Source organism: Acanthopagrus latus, chromosome 9 (assembly GCF_904848185.1).
Source record: "Acanthopagrus latus isolate v.2019 chromosome 9, fAcaLat1.1, whole genome shotgun sequence".
Taxonomy (NCBI): Eukaryota; Metazoa; Chordata; class Actinopteri; order Spariformes; family Sparidae; genus Acanthopagrus; species Acanthopagrus latus.
The window spans coordinates 12,704,645-12,728,314 of NC_051047.1; the positions used below are offsets into that span (position 1 = coordinate 12,704,645).

The 23,670-nt window shown below is 46.4% G+C and overlaps 1 protein-coding gene across 1 annotated transcript in view; it reads right to left on the reverse strand.

Moving 5' to 3' along the window:
* Nucleotides 1-2,001: 2,001 nt before the first annotated feature.
* igsf3 (immunoglobulin superfamily, member 3) overlaps nt 2,002-23,670 on the reverse strand; it is an 82,196-nt gene continuing 60,527 nt past the window's right edge. The window contains exons 6-9 of the mRNA XM_037109055.1: nt 20,341-20,766; nt 9,401-9,811; nt 5,847-6,293; nt 2,002-4,803 (exon numbers count right to left, since the gene is read on the reverse strand). Coding sequence (XP_036964950.1) covers nt 4,553-4,803; nt 5,847-6,293; nt 9,401-9,811; nt 20,341-20,766 — 1,535 coding nt within the window. The 3' untranslated portion in view covers nt 2,002-4,552. The remainder of the gene's footprint in view (nt 4,804-5,846; nt 6,294-9,400; nt 9,812-20,340; nt 20,767-23,670) is intronic.

Below are 23,670 nucleotides of genomic sequence, written 5' to 3' on the forward strand. Positions count from 1 at the left end.
GAAAATAAAGCATCACTGGCTGAACTGAAAACATCACCACAAACTATTATACAGCTAAAGTCAGGAGCCAGCACACAGCCAACACATGCAGCCCTCGAAAAAGAAAACGCAGCGACAACACTGTGAGATCGTCTGGAGGAATCTCGGGAGGCGGCTGTGGATGGCATTCATTTAACACCACAGAGCACACCGTTCACAGCTCAACTGCACTGCTCCGATGGCGACGGCGGCGCAGTGACGTCACGCGCCGCGACTTCGCCCTGCACACTTCCTGGCTCAAGTCTAGAAAAGAGTAAATTCATTTTTTTTTTTTTTTTCCCTCGGATAATGTGATTTACACGCTGAAGCTGGAGCAGCTGTTCAGCGGCACCGTTTACACAACCTTCATCTCTGGGAATGTTCAAGATTTATAAAAGGCAATCATTCAACCAACAAAACAAGCTCCGGTAGTTTTGCGAGTGAAAAAAAAAAACTGAAAATCAGCTCCCTATTAGCGTTTACTGCCAATGCAAATGCGAGTCAATAAGATATGCAGCCATTACTGTCAAAGCGCATAAGACATTTCCAGCGGTTCCATCAATTATTCCTGGTGATCTTACAGAAGGGCTTTCTTGCAGTCTTTGATATAATATATATATATATATATATATATATATATATATATATATATATATATATATATATATATATATATATATATATATATATATATATATATATACACACATCTCACACCTCAGACTTGCAGTAGCAGGCCACAGCAAATATCAATAGCAGAGACAGAGGCTGTTTATGATAAACGAGAGGTAGTCTGCACACTAAATATTAATGAGACAACATGTTGACCACAGGTGTGTTAGGCAAACGCCCATGTGTGAGGAACAGCGGCCATATTTACAGAGATCATGACTGCTCCCCCAACAGACTATTTACATACTTTTCTTTGTGCCCAATCACATTATTGTACATTTGTAAAAAATGTGTATTATACAGTACACAGTATGTATTCATCATGGGCTATATTAGCCAGTGTTATCATAGTTGCCATTTGCTCGGAAGCCCCATTTAATTTCCCCGTTTTCCCGGGACAAGTCTAATTCTGGTTGTTTTCTTGAGATCAAAGTTACTTATTTTCACAAAATAATAAATGTTTCCCGGAAACAACAATAACACTTTCCTCACATCTCGAGAAAACAAGCTTTTGTTATCCCAAAGATAACAAGATTATTTCCTCAAGATCTCGAGAAAATTGGTTTTGTAATCCTGTGATAGCGAGATAAATGAATGCGTTATCACAAATTATCCCTCTTATTACTTGTAGCCTAATGTTTATAGATCAGCGACGCCATGCTGGCATTCCTACATGGGATCAAGTGTAGCAACTGAGAGTAAAGCTGAAAATGTCACGTCGAGGAATATCCATTATTAATAGTATAAAGCTCATTTGGTTTGCTTAAAAAAGTCCCAAAACCCACCCGACAGAGCAGCGTGTGGTCCATTCTTATAAATCTAATAAAGTCATTTTGGCGCGGCAAATGATTTTGATTTCTCAGGAAAACACATTATACCGTGGTGTTGACATAAATAACTTGTTATCGGGGGAAATTGGAAGAAACCATTTGTTTGGCCCATGATCGTTTAAGGCTTGTGAAACATGTGAGCTAATCTTTTATACACGGTGGATTGTTTCTTCTTCCTCTTTATGCAGTTTTATAAATCATGTGTTCTTATTCTGGAGTTGTCATTTTCCGTTTTTCTCTCACATGGCCAAAGCGTTGCCTCATCAACCCCTTGAGAGCTCGCAATATTCAGTGTGTGGACCACTCATCTTTTTCCATTGTGAGCTGCTTTTATCCGACACCTTGAACCCAGCTGAGGTTCGATGCGCACACTATCCCAGTTCTCTGCTAAAGGTTACTTTATTCACATCGATATCACTTTCGTGGAACACTTGTAAACACAGGGGTTATAACGACCAGTCGGGCAGCTAATCAATGGGCCTTTTTTTTTTTTTTTTTTTTTTGCTGAATGTGTAAATCGGTCAACTAAAAATCACCACCTGGAATAATGTCGTCCACTTGAAATGGACTATTTACCTTGAAGCAAAGGAGGCTGAAATCTCAGGACTCGGAAGCTTGTGTCAGCATCAGCTTACATAACGTTTGGCTTCTCTTTTTGACATAAATCTGTTTAATGAAGTGCTGCATAAAAGCAAAGCATTAAAAAGACAAATATGAGCAATAATATCAAACACAATCTCCACAACACCCATTCTTGAAATAGATTACTTCACAGGTTCAAAGGGCATCTGGAATTGGCAGTCAGATATTATAAATGACGAAAGGGGGGTGGGTGGGGGTGGGGGAGGGGGGCTTTGTGTCGACTCTCAGTTCAGGATGTCGGGGTGTAGGTGGGAGGGGGTTTTGGGCACTGCTCTGTCACACAAACACAATGCTCAAAGAGTTCAAAGTTTACAAAACATCAAAATTCCTCCTTCAGTATTGTCATGCAATATACATGTTGACACGATTGAGACAACGATGTCAAGTTTGTCCAAGAGTTTCCATGTCCAGTCTGGCAGTGAAAGGGTTCGGACCAGGTCGGCGGGAGGATTTCACACCTCTCTCCTGGCAGCTGCATTCCAGGGAAGGTGACACAGATTTTTCAACCCTTCTGCCTCGCGTCAGGGGAGCCGAGGAAGACGGCCTTCAGCTGGAACCCACGATTAGAAGACAGTTTCGGCGTCGGTTGCCTTTGATCAAACATCCTACCTAGGTGTTACATCACATTTCACTAAATAAACGCGACTCAAGCGAAAAGCATTAAGTGAATTGATTTGTGTGACTCGTCTGTTCAACTATTGTACATGTAAAGCCACAGGTAATTTTCATTATAGGTATAGATATACAGTGTTCTGACACTGACCAAACTTGACAATCTGGTATGAAATGCTACGGACTGCAATGCGCAGGACAAATCTAGCATTTCTACATCTACCACATTGCCAACACACAGGCTATTGACATAATCTGCTTGGTGCAGTTGCCTGGCAACACAAGCAGCAGTGTTCTTAGAGAATTTCAAAGCAAAAGAGGGAAAAAAAAATTCTTACAAAGCTATGCAAAGTAGTATAAAACAATAAATAGAAAAATCTTTAAAATAAACACAAAAGTCAAACATGTGCCCGCGCCCGTCAAATTGTTTTCTTATAATGTGCAGATTATATTTTTAGAGTGTTTCACGACACATCCACGCATTGGTAATCTTAACAAATCATCGCTTTTAAATTAATCTGCTGATCATCTTTTTGAAGACAGGACAGGGGTGGTCATACTGGGCAACATAAAGCAATGTGCAGAAAAAGGTCAGTCAATAGCCTCCACTGTGTGATTTAAGCAGGACAATTCAACTGATTCAACGTGAGTGTAGAAATTGCCCATTTTGCCCACAAGGCCCATAAAACCCACAGCAGGAAGTGGGCAGACATTATTTACAATCTGCCTCAGAACCAATCCCACCTCCCCAGTTAAAACTTCACACATTAGCTGCAGAGGACAGAGTGGGAACGAGGAGGTCTTGGCACAGGAAAAAAAAACCAAAAACAAAAAAAATCCTACATGTCAATGTATGTATATGTTCAGAAGGAGAGGACTGTTCATTCAATCTCCATCGTTTCCACGTTCCTCCCTCTCTCTCTCTCTCTCTCTCTCTGTCTGGCTGCCTCTTTTTCAGAGATGGAGGAGAAGCGAGGAGAAGAGCGGGGCAGTCTCTCACTAAGGCCAGAGTGTCTGGCAGTGTTTAAGTGGCGCACGAGGACCTGTTTCTGTCTGCCAAGGCAAATTCATTGTGGAGGCAGGTGGGCCAAACACACATACACACATCCTCAGTCGGGACACAGACTTGTGTGTCCTTGCCTTTGTCTCTATGCAGGCTGGCAACCAAATCGTCAGCTACGGAGTCAGTGGGCGCAGAGAATCACTATGGCAACCAACATAGTGGGCCAGGCTGTGGCTGCTCTTGGATCAGTGCGGAGACTTTTTTTGGCATCCATTCAGCGCCGGAGTCGATTATAGAGTTCCCTCTCTTAAATGTCCTTCCCGGGATTGGCCGGTGATCTCAATGTGCGCGTCTTTTTTTTTTTTCTTTTTTTTCTCTCTTTTGAAAAATAGACAAGTATTCGGAGCAATTAAAATCAAAATGCAGCTATGAGATTAAGTTTCACGGAAAACAAAAAACAAAACAAAAACAAAAATGAGAGAGAGGCTCGTGATACTCTCTTGACCATCACACTCGATTAGTTGTGCTAACGTGGCACACCCATTCTAACCCACACACACACACACACACACACACACATCCACACACACACACCAAAACACACACCGTTGTTAACATAAAACAGGCAGCCACCAGGGTAGGAAACTGATTGACTAATTCAACACAGCAGTGAACGACAGTAAGGTCTGAAAGTGGAGTCCAGATCTGCTCCCTGGCATTGTGTTGGCTGAAATCCGCAATGTGCGCGAGGGCATTAGGTAGGAGGGGACCTCGCTTAGTCGACGGAGCCGGGGTGTAGGCTGAGCGCAGGCGGGTCCAGACAGGTGGGCGAGTAACTGAGGTGAGGTTCTTTAATCCACAGCAGGGGGGCGCCGTTCTTGCCCTCTTGGCTCTTGCTGTTGTTGCGGCCCTTGTAGCGCACCAGCAGCACGGCGATGAGGAGGATGCCGAAGATTGGGAAAGGGTAGAAGAAGACGAAGTAAAAGAGGGATTCGTTGGCGCACACCACTGACTGGACGGTGGACACTGTGGACAGAGAAGGGACACGTTTTCAAAGAGTGACAAAGCTTTTCGCAGATGCAAAGCCTTCACGGAAAAAAAAAACAAAAAAAAAAAACATGACTGTCTTACTTAATGTTTTTACACCATTGCCAGCCTGTTGGTAAAGCTAATAAAGTTGTTACCCTAATGCAGAAGCTTACCACAGCGTTAGCCTGTTAAATTCCCAAGACTGTGGATTATTGGGTATATATCTCATCCTGCACAGACATGATTTTTATCCCTGACTAAAACTGAACATCTGTCTAGCCAGTGACACGTGAGGTGAGACAGCTGTTGTCATGGATACAGACAGTCTGTTGTACATTCTAAACATAGATACAGGCATGACGGGCTGAGTGCCTGCTGAGGACCCGAGTTTACAGTTCAAGTTAGGATTTCTGAAGATAAGACACGAGGTCTGAGATAAGGATTCTTACCATCTTTGTAATGCAAGATAGGACGAACAGTTTGGATTTTTATTTTTTTTTCCTCAGAAATGAGGCCCCCTGTTTTTCCTGACTCTTTCATTATGTGGATTAATTAAATGTATCTAGTTGTTGAGACTGCTGAATGAATCTATTTGACATCCTGAGATCCAAGCACTGCTGCTGACACAGTTATACACTCGACTTTAATGTTAAACAGTGGGAGGCAATCTGTGGCTCTGCTTTTAACTGGGCTTCCTCCTGTCTTCAAAACAAACGCTGCAAGTGGGGACGCCAGATGATCCAAGGCACGGATGACACATATAGCTCCGTAATTGGCCTATAATATCCTCTCATAATATGTACTGTAACAAAAAGAGCATATTAGGGTTGGGCAATATGACAATATATATGCTATGGGATGAAGCATCCACAGAAGCTGCGGTTAATTACAGCGTGTGCTATCTGTGAAGAGCATCACCTGTCTTCAGCCGGCAGTGTAATATCAGAAGACTGCCTTTGATGCAAGTATAGGTTTGTCACTGTGTTCATTTTCACCTACATTCAGAGAAGCTCAAAGGATTCAGTTAATTAAGGACTTGCCTTGTTGCAGCACGTTGACGAAAGTGAACCCAGAGTTGTTGGTCGTCAGGCGGTACCACGCATTGCGGGGGTTGAGGAGCCACTCCTCCACGTGGCAGTAGTATCGGCCTGCGTCTGTCGGCCGCGCGCCCTGAATGGTCAGGCTGTACAGCTCCGAGGTCGTTCTCTCAAACTGCAGGCGGGAATTTGGCCCCATCTCGTCTCTGGGGCTGCAGTTTCCATTGCCGAAGACGGCGTCATGGCCGATGGAGAACACGCACTCCCGCTCTCTGTCCTCCTCGGCCGGCTGGTCGCCATCGTCCTCGTCCTCAGGGCGCTCCACGTACCAGGAGACGGAGAAGCGGGAGTCTCGGGACGACTGGGACGGGATGCTACAGCCCAGTCGGATGGAGCCGGACTCTTCCACGGTCACGTTTGACTCCTGTTCCTCCACCTGCAATCGAATCTCTGAGAGGTGGAAGAAGATAGGAAAGAGGAACAGACAAGGGCATAAAAAGTCGGTAGGATCTGAATTGTGCAGTATTTGTTAGGGCCTGGCAGCAGAATACACTCGTTTCAATGATGCTAAAACTAAAGCTTTTCAAGGATCTATTCAAACCACTGATGTGATGATGTTTAATGGATTCAAAAATCGATAAATTTCCCTTTTTCCCCAATTTTTTTCTCAAATGATTGCATAAACACAAACCTAAATATCTGCTGCTGATCAGAAGAAATTAGCAATTTAAAGACGCCGGCCTGGCTGGAAACAGTTGTAATAATCATCAGATCATCAAAATCATCTAACGCCGTTTGCAGCCCTGATCTGGACTTCAAATTCAAATTGTTCTGGTAACTGGAACACCAAACTTTCAAAATGTGCACACAAAAGGCCAAAGTAAATAAATCCCACTGTGCTGCCCACAGCTATCAGCAGTCTTTCAGCTCTCCAGCCAGGTTAGATCCTACCCCAAGGCTAGCGTGTCTGTCTGTCTGGCTGTCTGTGTGGGTATGTTACAACCCTTAAGGGATGGTACAATGACCCAGTTCCACTGCAGTCTTTTTTTTTTTTTTTAAAAATGGCAGTAAAGACTCAGCTCTCTTGGGCTCCTCTCACACACACAGATTGGAACAGTCTTCTTGTTAAAGCAAAATGAGAAGCAGAAAGGACAGCAGGAGGGCAGGGAAAAAAACCACTGAGTGCTGGCACTCATCTCCCCTCATCTTTCCTCCCTGACAAACAGATTTCTGGACGACGTCCTTGGTGAATGTATTTTTTAGCTCCTTAATGAATATCCACGATGTTTATACTGCATATTTGACTCATCCTATGTATCATTAGACGTAAAAACCAATATGGTTATGAATAATATACTTGGGCAAGCTCCCACACACAACTTTGTGTTAATCAGCTCAACTTACTCGTGAAAGGAATCAGTGCTGTATACAAACAAAATATAAGGTTCCCGTAATTGCAGAAAATTTGATTAGTATGTTTGCTGCTCCTCAATTAATTGTTGAAGCGGTGTCAGCTTCACTGTCTACACAAAAAAACATTTTCCATGCCCTATTGGCTTACGACCAGACATTTTGATCCTCACGTTCCAGTTGGACTGACGCCATATGAGGGATTTCACTCTGCATTATAAACAGGACGCCTGGCAGAAGAAGCTCAGAAAGTCACCTTCAGCTGGTGTGTCGAATTGATTCATACAAATAAGGGTATGACAAGGATGGATGGGTAGCTTTTATTTATTTGCATTTGGGGGCACTGAGTTCGATTGTAGAGGCGAGGTTGTGTTGAGATGAAATGAGGTGAGGGGAAATTCAGTCAAGGAGACAAACAGATATGAGGTAGAATAAACCTGAAATGAGTTGGCATTTCTGCACTTCTGGGTCCCTCCTCTTGAAGTCAATGGGTGTTTTTGAATAGGTTTTCGGTTAAATGCCTGATATAAGGTCTGTGAGTAACACAGGCACAGGCACATTTTGTTGTACAACATAAAAAACATACTGAATTTTTAGTGTTTATGTGTCTTAAAAAAGTGGCTTAGTGAGACTATAGACATTAAATGTCATCACACTGAGCATTGAAACTTATCCACTCGCTTGTTCGTCTTTACAGGTGGAGTTAAGTTGCACATTATTCTAGCTCTAACTGTACGACTTGTAGATCAAAATGTCGAGGTTGCAGATTACAAACGACTGAACACTGCCTGTTTCACCCTCCCCTGTGGCAAGGGTGGAAGTAACTAATTACATCTACTCAAATTATTGTAATTAAAGCGAAACTCTCGCTAAAATGCAACTTCGGCTTTTTTTGTGAATGTACAATATGAATCAAATCTTCATATACAAGCATAATTGTGACGAAAAAGGCACTTTTAAGATTTACAGTATTTTTGTTTTTGGGTCAAACCCATTTTCAATGTAGTGCTATGGGCACTTTAGCGATAGCATCAAAATCTCTATTTTTAAAACACTAAGAAGGCTCGACACAACATGAAACTTTGCTCGTAGTATCACCAGCACCTCTACACATGAACACCAGCATTGAGAACATTGATTGTGTACACAGAGTTTACTAAAAAGAAGAACAACTCATGTTAGCAGATGCTTGTTCTACTCGCTGCCGTCCTGCCAGCAGAAGAGCGTCAATTTCTGAATGTGACGTAACATGGAGGAGAGTTAAGGTATAATGTTACTGTCTTCCCGCAAGAGCTATCCACGCGATATCTCACATGACTTTTCTGGCTTTTTATTTTAGTATTGTTTCTTATATGAGGCTCCTTTTTCAACTTCAAGGTCCATATTGTTTTTCGCTAACAACAAAACGACAAAACTTCTCGACTGGCAGGACAGCGGATAGCGGAACAAGCATCTGCTAACGTGAGGTATTCAAAAACGTTCTTCTTAGTGAACTCTGTGTACATGAAAAATGTGAAAGGACGTCTCTCGATTCAGTGTTTAGTTTGTCCATTCTGGGCCTCTGTAGAAACATAGTGGACATTTTAGAAGAGCACCCGCTCTCTCTTGGATATAATAGTCTGATTCTAAAGTAAGGCAAGCTCAACAATTCTTAGTTGTAGATGATTATACGCCTTAATTACAGACAGTATATTCAATTTCTGCCTCTAAATCCCTGTAAATCAGACACATTGGGTCTCTAAGATGACTGTAAGGAGAGGGGACCACAGGATGTGGGCGGCAGCAGGTACCTCATGGCTTCTAGCACTTTGGATGTTTTTGTGTGCCGGACAAGAGGATTAGGTTCTCTGTCGAAGCCAGGCTCGGCCCTCGGGCACGACGTATGACGGCTGGCACGGCTTCAACCCATTTTTTGCCACCTGAGCTAAGCCAAGGGCCGGTGTAAGGTCATGAGAGCCAGACGTCCTCGATGCCCTTAGCGTAGCATGTGGGAGGCGGGGTGAGGGGGATTTGGAGGAGGGTGAACGAAATTCAACTGGTCTTAAGCAGAGCAGCGTGTGGGGCCAAAATGGCAGCAGCTGCTTCCCTGCTGGGGGAATAAATAAGCATTTTGTTCAAGAAAACAGCACACCTGATCGCTTGCTCACCTGGTTGTCTGACCGAAACCTGTGTGAACCCTGAGGAGTCCCTGGAGAGTCGATACCAGGCTCCGTCTGGGTCGCTCATCCACTCCTCCACCAGGCAGTAGTATGTCCCCGAGTCACTGGTCTCTGCCCTGTTCAGCGTCAGCACGTAGAGTCGAGGTGACAGTCTCTCGGCCTGCACTCGGCGCCGCAGTCTCTCCTCGTCTGCGTAGGCGCCGTACTCGAAGGCCCCCGAGCGTTCGATCCTCAGCAGGAGCTCATCGGCCTCTGACCCGGTTGCTCGCCTCACGTACCACAGCACGGCATGCTGGGAGTCCTGGTTGGTCTGGGAGGAGATGGAGCAGTTGATCCTGACGCGACTGTCCTCCAGGTACACCCGAGACTGGTTGGTCTTTTGCACTCGCAGCTTGCTCTCTGCAGAGAAGGAGAGGGTAGAGAAGAAGGGAAAGAGAAGACAGTCATTCCTTTGGGTGCAGGAATATGCGTGCGCTGGCGACAGGTACACAATGCAATTTCTGTTTCGTGACAGACGACCTGTAGCTGGGTTTATTTCTGGTGGCATCAGGGCAGGGAAAGATAGTGGCGCGCGTGGGCGGGTGAGGCAGGTGACAAAAGCGAATGAAGGAGGAAGGAGGAAATGTCAGGCAAATCAAAGCTAAGAGGACGGGAGGTCTGTTGGTATCACAGTATAAATGTAAGATAAGATGCAGAGCAGTAAAGAGACAAGGGTGACAGAGAGAGTTGGGGGGGGGGGGTTGGGTCGGAACGCAGGGCTGTGGATATAATTAGGTAAGGTACAAGACAAAAGCAGGGCAGGGGGTCTGTCAGTCTGCCAGACGGAGAAGCAAAGCGAGGGAGGAAGGAATGTGGTTACAAAGCCGAGCGAGGACAGGAGAGAGAGAGCAGACAGGAGAGGGTGGAGATGATGTAGAGGTGTGACTGAGATGTCAGGAAGGAGCTGAGGCTGCCCCGAGTGCTCCGACAGGATTGGTTACGGTGACGCCGGTTGTGGGATGGGATTAGCTGCAAGGTACATCAGGTGTGACCGCTACCAGGGACTCACTCGCTGTCAAATGCTTGAGGGGAGGATTATTCATTTTGCATGCCATGGGAGCAGCTGGACTTTACATTCAGCATTACATGACTTGAGCTAGACCACTGTGCACTCTTTGGGAGAAACAAGTGTAACATTAGAAAATTAAGATTTGCCTTAAGAAATCATGGCCTTAAGTATTTATCTGCACTCGACAAATACCCCGCAGCCTGAATGATTAACGCCTGACTGACTATTCCCCATTTATGTGTATTCACAATGTGAAGTTTCAAGCATCTATAACTGGAACTGGCAGACTTGGCAAAGAGGATCTCTATCAGCAACTTTAACAATTTTTAACCTCTGCAATAACAATTTGATTGGTAGGAATTTTTCAAGTGTTGGTACACTGACAGTGAGCCAACAGTCGTTTCTTGGCTGAGGCCAATTTGGGGAAACAAATTCCCCTAATTGATTTGAGCAGCAGGCGTGCAGCTGCAGACTGTCGCTTTGCCACCTCTTCCCAGCAAAATGAGAGTGGAATACCTACTTTTGGATCAGAGGATCGATGGCTGCCAGAATTGTCAAAATAACACACATATCAGGTGATTTGTGAATGCGCACGACAACCTACAAGTACAAAGGACTCTTTGTGGGTATGTATTTGCACAAGAAGCGTGTTAATCACAGTGGCTCATGCAATTACTGCATTTATACAGCCTTTAAAGGAGACATATAATACTAATTTTCAGGTTCATTATTTCATTTTAGGTTACTACAAGAAAAGGTATACATGCTTTAATGCTTAAAAATCTCAAGTGTTTTCATAATGTCTGAGACGCTCTGTTTTGGCCAGCTCACACACACCTGAGCCAGGACAGCTAATCCTGAGTCCTGTCGGCTCTGTCAAGTTTTCCACTTCCAGTTAGATTAAAAAAAAAATAAAGGCGTACACTATGCATGTGTGTGGCTTGATGACACAGTGTGATGTCACAAAGTCACATAATTAAAAGTGGGACTTCTGTCAAGGCGTTTCGGAGGCAGTATTTTCTGTGGGAGAGAAGACATTTTGTTGGTGGACTTTTTAGCTCTCAAGGTCTTTTACACAGACTAGATCAGCTATTACACTAAAGGTCCGGAAAAATATGAAAAAGCATGACAGGTCTCCTTTAACATTTAAAATTTGCCTCTTTTATCAAATGAAAACAGGAGCTGATATTTGTCCTAGAGACCATCTTACGATGGCCACAGCTGGCCACAGCTGCCCACAAAGTGAAAACACTGTCCCCATTTGTGGCTTGTAATTAACCAGGTTTTGTTAATAACTCGTCATCTTTATGATTTGCTTGCATTCTTAAACAAGCCCCTGCATCTCTGTTTCATCCTCCTAGCTCATGCTAAGCTCTTCTATGACTGACTGACTGATTGACTGCCTGGGGTCGCAGCCATCTGCCCAGACAGCCTCACCCTTATCCACAGATTGCTGTGCGTGTGATGGCTGTTTGTGATCCTGTATATTTGCACTGCACAAATGCACACTTTCGTCTGCAAACGTCAAAAGATGCTTGGCTGCGAGGCATCATCAGACCACCCAGTTGTGCAACGGCATTTCGAGCTAGTATCTCAAATTAGTCATCATCATTGCCTCTGTACCCACTAGAGACTTGGTAGGAAGCCTGACAATCTTCCCATCCGGAATTACTGCCGAGCCCCGCAGAATCCTGGCAATCATTTTTTTTTTTTTTTGCAGGAGAATTACCTCCGAACCTCCTGAAGTGGAACCATGCAGGATTGGATTGGCACAGGACAAAGCAATTCTCTGCCGATTCCCATTTGAAGTTTGAATCCGCAGCCAGGAGTAAAACTGGGGGCTGAGGGCCTGCTGCCGCACATCAGTGTTTACAGGAATGCCTTTTCAAAGTGAAAACAGGCTAATTATTCAAGCCCTATTAGGTAGAATCATGAGCTATTACAAGTTATAATAACTAAGCACGCGCTCAAGCAGAGACAGAGAGACTAATAAAATGGAGATGCAATGGGCAGAAAGGCAGAAGGGAAATAAATGGAAGAGAAACACTGTCCTTTCATGTCCCAAAACAACCTTAAAGTCTGCATTCCTTGCAGAAATCCTTCTTGCTGTGAAATGTCTCAGTAAGAGAACAGCGACATCACAGACCGGCCTGTCACATCCTCGGACACGTGTCAATTCCCACGGCGAGCGCGAGTTTTTTTCCTTCAACTATGGCACAGCCAGCCCACCACGGTTACATCAATGCATCTGCTGACGCAAGCAGGGGAAAACGAGCTAAAAAAAAAAAATGTCTTTATGACTTCCATTAAATATGCAGTGTTTGTATACGTGTTGTATTGATGAGGGGCGGATTCACTGTGCTGCGGGGTACGTTGTTAACAAGGCCACACGCGCCATGTATGAGCATTCCCTCAACAGTGAGCGCAGTCAGCCTGTCGATACATATTTTAAGCGCGATCGCATGTTCTCCGCCGCTGTGTTTCTTTAATGAGCCTCACGGGTGCATCCACAAAGTAAGACAAATCCATTATTGGAAACACTTGTTCTCACTGCTCCGCATTAGTTCATGTGCCAGTCAAACCTGGCCTCAGCGAGAGGGAAAGTGCATGCAGGCTCATTTTACATGCTCTCTTCCCCTCTCCTCCTTTTTTTGGTTTTGTTTTGTTTTGCTGTCTTTTTAAATTTATTTTCTCCACGAGGAAAAGAAGGAGGTAATAACTGCCTGTATAATCAGGCACAGATATGAAAAAAAAAAAGCTCCTAATTCTAAAGTAAACCTTAAGCATGAAAGTCGACAGCTTCTCCGACACTTCACCTGCCTCTGCGGTTACCAGGGCAACCCCATCTCCAATGAACACTGAGGTATCGCTGCGATACTTTCAAGGACCTCATTGAGCTTATCTTCCAGTAACAAAAATCTGCTCTGAACAAGGCCACTGCCGCTTGTTTACAGCTTGATTAAATCAAACTTAATTAAAAGTGGGATTCTTGCCCTGCAACGTGTCTGAAAAATATTTTATTGGGCGGCAGAGTAGAGATCTAATGATATGAGCAGTATGCAGACGGAGTGCCTCTCACAGATACTTGTGTGTTTCAGCAGTTTCGCCGGGCATGTAGCGTCATTACGGCGCACACAAATCTGTGAAGTCGCTAATTGGCTCATTGAACCCTCGTCTCACCCCTTACCCGTGTTTGCCCAATTTGTCTCGTTTAATAGCTACAGGAAGCGCAGCGTTGAGACAAAGCTGTCTTCGTTCCCTTTATTTATCAGCGGAGGTAAGTACACAAAGGCTACAAACAGCAGCCTGGTTTTGATAAGACAGAAAAGACAGTGGAGTGAACCCCCCCCCCCCCAAACCCCCACAACCCCCAAAAGACACGCTGCACAACTACGAAGCAGAGCAGATGAAAACAAGTTTGAGTCCGGGGGGAGGAGAAGTATACGGCTAAGGATGCCACTGTGGCAGGTCAGCACACACTAACCACAGCTCTCTCCCACACACACCCATACACACGCGCGTACATACACACGCGCGCGCTTGTAACAACACTTTTTAGAATAACATCAAAGGAGCTTGGAAACGGCTTGGCCGAATGTTCAGAGGAGGAGAGTGCAGCCTGAAATTGTAAATCAAAGAGTGTTACCCTTTATTCTCCGGCTACAGAGGAAATTCGATTCATTTTACACATCTCTGTTTTACGCTCCAGGTGAAGTCTTTTAACACAACGCCGGCCCTCAGCGTCAAAGTTGAGATCTCCGCTTCGAACATCTGCGCTGCTGGACTCAACGGAGAGGGGTGAAAGTGCACGCCACGGTTGATAAAACACGATGAAGTGCCCCGTGGGGTGGCCGAACAGTGGAGAAAATGTGATATTATAGATAATTTTCTGCCCATTGCACCTCAAACTTCTTGATTCTGCCACTGCTGCTGTCACTGATAACATCGCAGCCTCTGTTTGGGCCAGTCATCACCTCTTCCCCCTCGTTCTGTGTTAGCATGATCCACGTCCCTCCTGATCGCACTCCGCCTAATCACCTGACACTAACATGAATATTCATCGGCCTCACCTGTGGGTTCTTGAATATTCATGGCAGCTAAATGAAGTGCGAACGGCAGAGGTGCCGGTGGGGTCTCCGACTAACATTTTGGCTCTTTTTAAATATAGTCTAATATGTGCGTAATGACCACTGAGCTGACAACTCATCCACTGGGCCACAGATGCAATGCTTCCACTTAGCTGAACGAGGCCAGAGTGGGCCAGAGAAAGAAACATAAAGAGATGAGAGGGATGAATTAAAGTAGATAGATGGGAAATTTTTTCTGAAAGAAGATAGGATGAGAGAAAAAGAAGGAGAGTTTAGGGATACGTATCACCAAACTGTGCAGATATATTCACAACAGAGAGCGGAGGAGTGAGAGCCTGGGAGAAAAAAAAAAAAAATGAGAGAGATGTAAAAGACAGAAAGTGTGAACATGCTCCTGGGGGGATTTTCAGAAAAGCAGCAGGCAGTCTCTCAAGCTCCACGCCAGAGGACTTAAAGTCTTAATGGCTGCCTGCTCCTCCTTTAGCATTAGCATTAGCACAGCCACAGGCTAATCCACAGCCAGGACCCCGAGCGTGTCAGGAGGACTGAGGGCTTTAGACCCCCCCAGTGGAACAGCTCACTTTGGCTTGTTGCTCCTCGACAAACCTCTGTGACTACAAACACGAAAACACACACAGAATGCTGCGCTGCCCGGCCGCGTCTGGACCTCTGTCACTGTGGGCGTGGATCAGAGCGGGCTGCCAGTCACAGCCAGTGAGGGATGGCTGGGGTTCCCCTGACTGAGAAGCGGCTCCTCTGCCGAACTGGGGGACTAATTTCTATGCTAATGACTGCGATGTATCCATGATCCCATTGTGTCACAGGGATATTACCACTCCTCGTTCCTCCCCTTTCCAGCTCCCCTTATAATATCATTAAGACTGGGCTAATTACGGAGGTCTGCGCACGTAGCGGAAGCCTTGAACACACCCAGACAGAGCCAAACACACACACACACGCGCGCGCGCGCACACACACACACACACTCCTATTCTCCACCATCAGTACGAGCACACTGACGCGCTGACTGCACTTTCCCTCCTCCTGCCTGTCTAAGAGAGTGACTGCTGGACGCAGGCCTGCCCGACGGGAAAATGGATGCGCAAGAGGGAGGGGTGAGATGGGGGGGTCATGGCAGGGGAACTCTGGGAGATTAATGGGCCAAAAAGAAGCTGGCACAGAGCGGAGAGCATGAAGACGTGTCAGACTGAACCGTGCGTGTGTGTGTGTGTTTGAAACAGGTCTGCCAATAAGCATAAAACACATAATGCTCATTAAACCTCAGAGAACAGTGGTCATTCAGGCTGGAGTATGTGTGTGTGTGTGTGTATGTGTATTCAGAACCGCTCCTACTATTAGCTTCTGATTTACATGGGGAGCAGCAGCACTGTAGCTAGCTCTGAGTTACGACTTCAATTATAGCACCAGCAGGACACACACACACGCACACACACAGGTGCTTAAGAGGGATGGAAGGAGGACACAACACAGGGAATCTCATTGTGTCTGCAGATTTGAGTGAACTAGGAAATGAGGCCTAGATTGGATTGGATTTGACAGAAAAATGTGCCTGCGTGAGAGGGGAGGGCGCAAGGGTGAGCTCTTGTGAGGAGGAAGACACGGGGAAGGAAGGAACCTGACCTTGAGTGTCTGAAACCGGTGTGATTAATCAAAAGTCTCTTATGAAATTATTTTCTGTTTCAGTGCACCCCTCAAAGGCTCTTCATTTATCACCCATTATGACGCTGCGGCTTCGCGCACGCGTGTGTGTGCGTGTGAGCGTATGTGCGCAGCGCGTGCACTCCGATTGTTTGTCTAAACTGTGGGAGAAACAGATTGTGTGTTGCACACATACACATTGCCACCTCCTCATTATTTATGAAACTGACAATGGTGAAGTGGCTGTTTGAAGAAAAATGTAAACATAATGGAGAGAATTACGAAGAGGAGGAGGAGGAGTAGGGGGAGGAGGAGGAGGAGGAGGGGAGCAGGGAATTATAAAATATTGAAAAATCACAAGAGTGAGGAAGAAACTGGGGGCGTGCGTGGAGGGGAACATGCAGCTAAGTGCGAGTGAAGGGGAAAGAAGACATTAAAAGAGACTTATGGGGAGAGTGAGAACAAAATGTGGAGAGACAAGAGATGGAAGCGAGAGTGAGAAAGGAGGACATGAGTGCGACAGGCCGGGCCCTAATGAAGACAGACAGCTCCTATCCATGCCCTGATAAGCAGGAATCTCCAATCACCGCCGCAGCGACGCCGCTGCTATCAATAACGGCTGGGTGGCAAGTACTTCGCTGGCATGAAAAGAGAGCGGCACATGCGGCATCTGCTGGTGCCAGCCCATATTAAATGGGAATACACCCTCAAGAACTATCAGAGAGAGACGCAGAGCGAGAGAGAGAGAGTGGGACAAGATAAAGTAGGAGGCACATATCGTCTAACTCAAAGCCCAACCATGAGGGAGCAAAACAAAAAGAAGGATGAGAATAAGCAAAAAGGAAAAAAAAAAAATAGTGAAGGCTCCCATTTTTCTTCGTCTCCATGATGTTTGATCGTGTGAGTGAAAGGTAGCCAGGCGAGCGTAGGTGTGCAAGGAGAGATGAGGGAGAAACTCTAAGTGGGACACCCCCCACCCCCTGCTCCCTCCCCTCCCTTCCTTCCTTCCCCTCTACCCCCCTCCCGTCCCCATCATCATCACCATCATCGTTTCCAGCTCAGCCAATAACCAGACGTCCTTAATATCCCTCGCTCCTTGCGCGCGCAAAACGTGCACGTGCGCACACTCCAGTGATGAGAAAGAGAACGTATTGAACTCCCAAAACCATCATTAATCTAAACTTCCGTTCCATTAGGGAAGATTCGGCATAATTAGTTTTTGGGTGTTTTCGCCGCGTGTGTGTGGGAGGGATGAGGAGCGTGCGTGTGCGCGCTCACGTGCGCGCGAGTTATGAGCGGATGATATTAGATTGTGTCGTAGAGGCTGAGGCTTCCCTGGTGATCTGCCATGCTGAACATGTGTTCGCCATTATTGCGTTTCAGGAGGAGACAAAGAGAAAACTCAATCAGGTGAAATCTAATATCACTGTATGGCGAGCTGTATACCGTGTGTTTATGTTTTTGTGTGCGTGCGTGTGGAGATCCTCTGCTGTGGGGGCTAATATTGAATCGTGTTCTACTGTAAGATAATTACACTCTTGCTCTGGGAGGTAAACCCCCCACCGGTGTGTATGATGGTGTGTGTGCTCCTGTGGTGGCTGATGCGAGGCGAGCTGCCCTCACTAGGAACATAAAAAATGTTGTATGTACATGCGTGTGTGTGTGTGTGTGAACTCCCCTGATGTCACCCATGAGGACAGTCTGGAGCAGGAAGTGGGCCCAGGCCTGGGCCCGGGCTACAGGCAACCCCTCAACTTGCACCAGTGAGAGTGTCACGCTGACCGGCTGACTACCTCCGTGTTAGTTTTCGGTTCTGGCTTTTATCAACATCTGACTTCTCCCAACTGCTGATCTGAGATGCATGGATGTAGGATCACGGCCGCCATTTATGGTGCTAGTTTTTTGTACTCTTCGCTTTTGAAGTTCTGCAATGATTTAATGAGGAGCGTGGTCCCGCATTCGCAAAACCTCCTCATGTCTGCACCGACAACAAGACGATGGTGCAACGGACCGTTGGAAAGCTTCCGAGAAACAGGTCCGCTGTTGTGTCGCCGGGGATCGGGGGGTGAGGTAGGCTTCAGTACATATGCAAAGTAAGCGTATGAAAGCTCTCAGAGGCGCTCCACATGCGAGGGGCTCATTCATGCACACTAGCATGTATGTGCGCACATAACGCTGGCGGAGGCGGCTCATGCATATTGAGCAGGTAACCTATGGAGGCATGATTTAAAGTCTCTCAATTATGAATCTGCTCAGCTGCTGCGTTCGCTCACACCTCATTACACGCACTACCCCTTTATCCCGCTCCCTTTTCAGAGGGAGGGGACGAAAATGCCAGCCGCTCATTTAGCCAGGAGTGGTTAACATTTAGGAAAATGCAGAGAGTGGGGGGGGGAATAAAGCAGATGGGGAGGAGAGGCGTGAGGCAGAGAGAGAGAGACGTCCTACATTCTGACTGATGAATCATCGGTCTAAATGAAGGTCTGACTCGTGCACAAACCCAAAAAGATAAAAAAAATAAAAAAAATAAAAAAGGGACAGGAGGTGGAGGAGACGAGTGCAGCATGACCGGGGACTGAGCAACAGCCAGTGAGATAAAGGAATTACTCACTCGCCTTCCCCCCTCCGTGAGACAGTGCCCTCACACACAGAGTGATCACGCTGTTATGGTTACTGATTGGCTTTTTCGGTCTGCAACTGATCACATCGTCACAGATACTGATGGCATTACCAAGGTAACTGATCACTTTGTCATGGAGACGCTGCTAGAAAACAGGAGTGGGAGGAGGACCCAGTATTTATAACCCCGCAGAATGTTTATCTTTGTGCGTGGTTAAGATTTCTGGTTAAGGGCAGACAATGGCGGGGGGGGAGCTAAACGAGCCTTCAGGATGATAAGTCGATTTCCAAATAACTGCTGAAGGGCCAGGGGACGCCGGGTGTTCTGCGCGAACGGTTAAGGTCAGAGCGCATTCAGTCGAGCGAGCGAGGTGCCACTGCCGCCGAGCTGCTTCTGTGCGCAAGAATGTGTGAGGGTGAGTTTGTTTGCATGGGTTTGCATCTGTGTGTGTGTGTGTGTGTGTGGCTGAATCGATGGAAGCGGGGAATTAAAGACTCTCTGTACTGTACACGGGACTACATTCCACTGGCTCGCTTTGAAAGGGTTATTGATCAGCGCAGTCTGCCTCTGAACTCAATACACCGTCTTAGTTAACCTCACCTGAGCATCGAAGAGACCCGCGGGCCGGGCAGCAACGCGAGCTTGAGCACTTCTATTCAGACTTTCACAATCACATATATAACATCGCAGACGGACATTTGGCCTTTCTCAAGTTGTAAAGACCTACTTCTTGTCCCGCATCGCTCATATTCATCATTCAAAATCGACCAAATCTGGACCCTGTTGGTACTTCAGACACCATGCTGGACCGCTTTGAAAGCCAGACGGTGCTTTTTTTATTTTATTTATCAGCAGGATGAGTGTTTGCCTAAGGCACCTTCACCTGAATAAATGAAGCATCATGCTGCAGCGGCACACCAGGCTGGGCTAAATTGGGAGGGTGTGTGTTTTTGTGTGTCTGTGTGCGTTTGTTGCTTGTGCTCAGCCACTAATTGGGCTGTGTCTGACTGTGTGTGTGTTTTTTGTGTGTGTGTGTGTGTGTGTGTGTATCTGTGTGGAGCACAGAGGGCCAATGAGGGCGGCGGAGACAGTTTAATGCCTCCGCTGAGGAAAAAGGTTCAAGGACGGATCGCTCGCTCTCTTTATCACTCATTCTCGCTCCCTCCGTCTCCATCCCTTCGCTTTCCTCTCTTCTACCTCTTTCACTCGGCTCTCTCTTCCTGTGGGATATTCAGCAATCCATTCACTGCGCTCCATTAGGAGACCCCACCCTGCTCGGCGCACGCAGACACACAGACATGTCCACGCACACTCCAATTAGAGGCTAAACCAGAGACTAAGAGCAATTAGAGCCGGCAGAAATCCTCTAAGCTCTGCTGAATTCACTTGATGTGTGTGTGTGTGTGTGTGTGTGACTGTGTGTCTGGATCTGTGTTTGTCCCTGTTTGTGTGCTGCTCTGTGTCCCTTCCAATTAGGTGTGTGTCTGCCTGGCAAGCGGCCACGCAGCTTTACCTGGCTGCAGGACGCTGATGCCAAGCAGGTTGGAGGTGCGGTTGGCCACTCTGCTCCAGGTGTTGTTGTAGTTCCTCCTCCACAGGACGGCGGTGCACTGGTACTTGCCCGCCTCGCGACGCCCCGCGCGGGTCACAGACAGCCGGAAGTTGGTGTTGGAGTGGGAGCGGTCCACAGTGGTACGGGTGCCCAGCCCCAGCAGCTGCTCCCCCCACTGCAGCGTGCCCTCACGCGTGAAAGTCACCAGGTCTTTGAACTCTCCCTGATCCTCGCCGTCAGCTTCCTTGCTGGCTGGCATGAAGCGCCACGTGACAGACGTGGGGACGCGGGGGTTGTGACGAGGCTTCACCAGGCACAGGAGGTCGAAGGAGTCTCCGAAGGTGACGGACGGCGTCCGCGATGAGGCCGACACCATGAAGGAGGATTCTAGAAAATGGAGGGAAAGGAGAGATGATGTCAGGATGTCAGTTTGTTAAAGTTGCAATAGGTAGTTTTGAGGAAGAAATGTTAATCAGGAGAGAAAGGTCCTCATGACTGAGTTTTAACATTCCTAAACAAACTAAATAAACAAACTCTCTTCATTGTATCATATTGAAGGAATAAACATTTCTGTGTTTGTATAATCTCCTCACTGATGTTGGATATCGGAAAATTCTGAGTTTGAATTTCTTCATAGTGCCCCTTTACATAATGTTTTTTATGATGAGAGCTTAAAAAGAGTAGTCGACTCTGATCGATTCTGTTCTGTCAAAGCTCAAAATAATGTTTTGTAATCGTTTTTTCCAGGAAGAAACTTTCCTTTTAGGCATGGCTACCAAGAGGAACAAAGCCCCCTGCTGGAACAAAATACAGAAAGTATTTACTTTAAGTGCACTGACTTGGGTAAAGCAGTTCTCAATCTCCAAAAGCTTTTTCCTCTGTTATTACGGCCAAAAGCCTAGCCATTAAGGTTATGAATGTGTGTGTATGTATGTATGTACTACTCGGAGTGTGTGTGCTCGGCGGCGAGAGCGCGCTTTAAAATGAATGGGTGATGCAACAAAGAAAACCCAGGGGAGAGATTTCCTCTAAGCGCCGATGTTCGATCCACGCCCCGCTCCTTGCCAAGTCTAAACTATCCTCATTAAGCTGAAACATTCACCCAACTCCATATGTTATTGCCAGGATACATCTACACTGGAAAGCTAGGGAATCCAGAGGGAGAAATAGAGAGTAAGATACAGTTGATAAAGAAAAATCCCTTTTTTCCTCTCTATGGCCTTTTAATAACCCGGCTCCGACGGCCTATTTTTGGGTCATTTCGAGGAGGGAGCTAGAATGATTGAGCATGAGTACAAGGGAGATAAAAAAAAAAATTTAAAAAGACAGAAGGACGTGTTGATCTGGTCTGGATCTTTGCCAGAGCAGACAATTCATTTCCTTGAGACTTTGCAGATTTCTCCATTATGCTCTTGTCAACAGCCGCCGTCACTCTCTATCCGTCCCTCACCCTCTTCCTCCGTCAGCCATCAACCCCGGTGTCCTTCAGGGTGTGTAATCAATGGCTTTCTGTCCAGACTTGGCTACTGCTGGGACAGCCGCCTGGGGCCATAATTCTTTAATAGACAATAACTCTCCCCTCTCACGCTCTGTCTCTCATCTCCTTGCATGCTCCCCCTCCTCCATCCATCCATCCATCCATCCATCCATCCCTCCGTGTCCCTCACCGTCTGCTCGTTTCTGTGACTGAAAAAAAGATTTCACGCCAATCCATTTCTTCCCATACAACTCGCCTCTTTTTGTTTGTGTGAATAAAAATGAATGAGTCCCCTTTTCGCTGCACAAAGTGCGTGTGGTTGAGTGGGAGACTCCTGTGTGTGTGTGTGTTGGCTTCTCACTTTTACACACTTGCCACCCCAGACACCCTGAGGGCCCCTTAAGCTGATCAGCTGGAAAGGAGATTCTCTCCACGAAGCACCTTTGTCTTCGGCGTGCCTAGCGAGGCTCCCAGAGGACATCCCTCTTCCATCCCCTCCAGGTCTTGTCAGCAAGCGCAGGGAGAGTCCATAAAAGGAGGAGGCTATGAACTAAATTATTGTACAGTGACCACATATTATAATATCTCCTGAGCTTCAGTCTCTGGTTCGGTTCACTCAGAGGACATGCCAGTATGAATCCTAATCTGGGCTCAGAGGGAAGTACAACTTTTCTTTTTTTTTTTATTTATTAGGTGCAAGAACTAAAGGAGCGAGGCGAGAGTGGTAGGATAGAAGAAAGTTGAAACACAGGAAAAAATGCTCTTTCCGCATGGCGGGTTTATGTCCAATAACACCATAGCTTGGAAGTTAAAGTGAGAAAAACGAGCTCCAAAACAAATCTGAGACGAGGTAAAACACACGCACTGACCGTCACACAACAGCGCACATTTAGAAAAATCCTTTGATCAACAAGCGAGGAGGAGGACGAGAGGGAGAGGAGACGTTGAAGACTGGAGAAAGACGAGCGGCTTCGGACTTCTTTACCCTGATTTGCATAATGCGTCCCTTGTTCCTCAAACTAATGTTTCTGTTGTTGCCCGAACTTAACAAATGGCCACTTAAAAACTGACATCTCCTCTCTGCAGCACCGCTGTGTGCTGCTGCGGGGAGCTAATCCGTCGACTGTGTGTGTGTATGTATGTGTGTACACTGAGCACAGTGTTCCTGGCCTGCCAACTCCTCACTGCTCCGCTCCAGTGGCTTCCTCGGCCTGTACCGAGGATGTTCAGCTTAACTCAGCGCTGACAGAGGAGACCCACAGACTGTGAAACACATTGCCGCTGCATTTCCATTCTAATAATTCCGGCTAATCCATATGGCCGTTTGTTCGAGCGTGTGTCTGTGTGTGTCTGTGTGTCTGTGTGTGCATCTATGATGGGTGTCACGGTAGCACCTCTCGTGACGTGTGGCAGGTGGTGTGAGTGTGTGTGTGTGTGTGTGTGTGTGTGTGTGTGTGTCATAATAGCTCCTTCCCCTGAGCGACGCATGAATAAACCATGGTGTATTCGACGATGTGGACAGCATGTTCTGCCCGTGCCATTCATCAGTCGTTAGCGAATCACAAACCACATGCCTCGTTTTTGAGTGACGCATCTGTGAAGACACGCTGTCTTTACACATCTTACTGTGCAATGCAGGGATTTCTGCATTTCTAATGGGGGACAGGAAGTGCTCTGGATATGAAGTGCGCACATATGAATGTTTAGATGAAAAAAAAAAAAACTGTAAGACACAGTGCATTTTTTTCTGTAGTTACATCCAAACCTGGCATGGAAATAATAATACAGCAGGATAAAGAAAATGATCCATATGA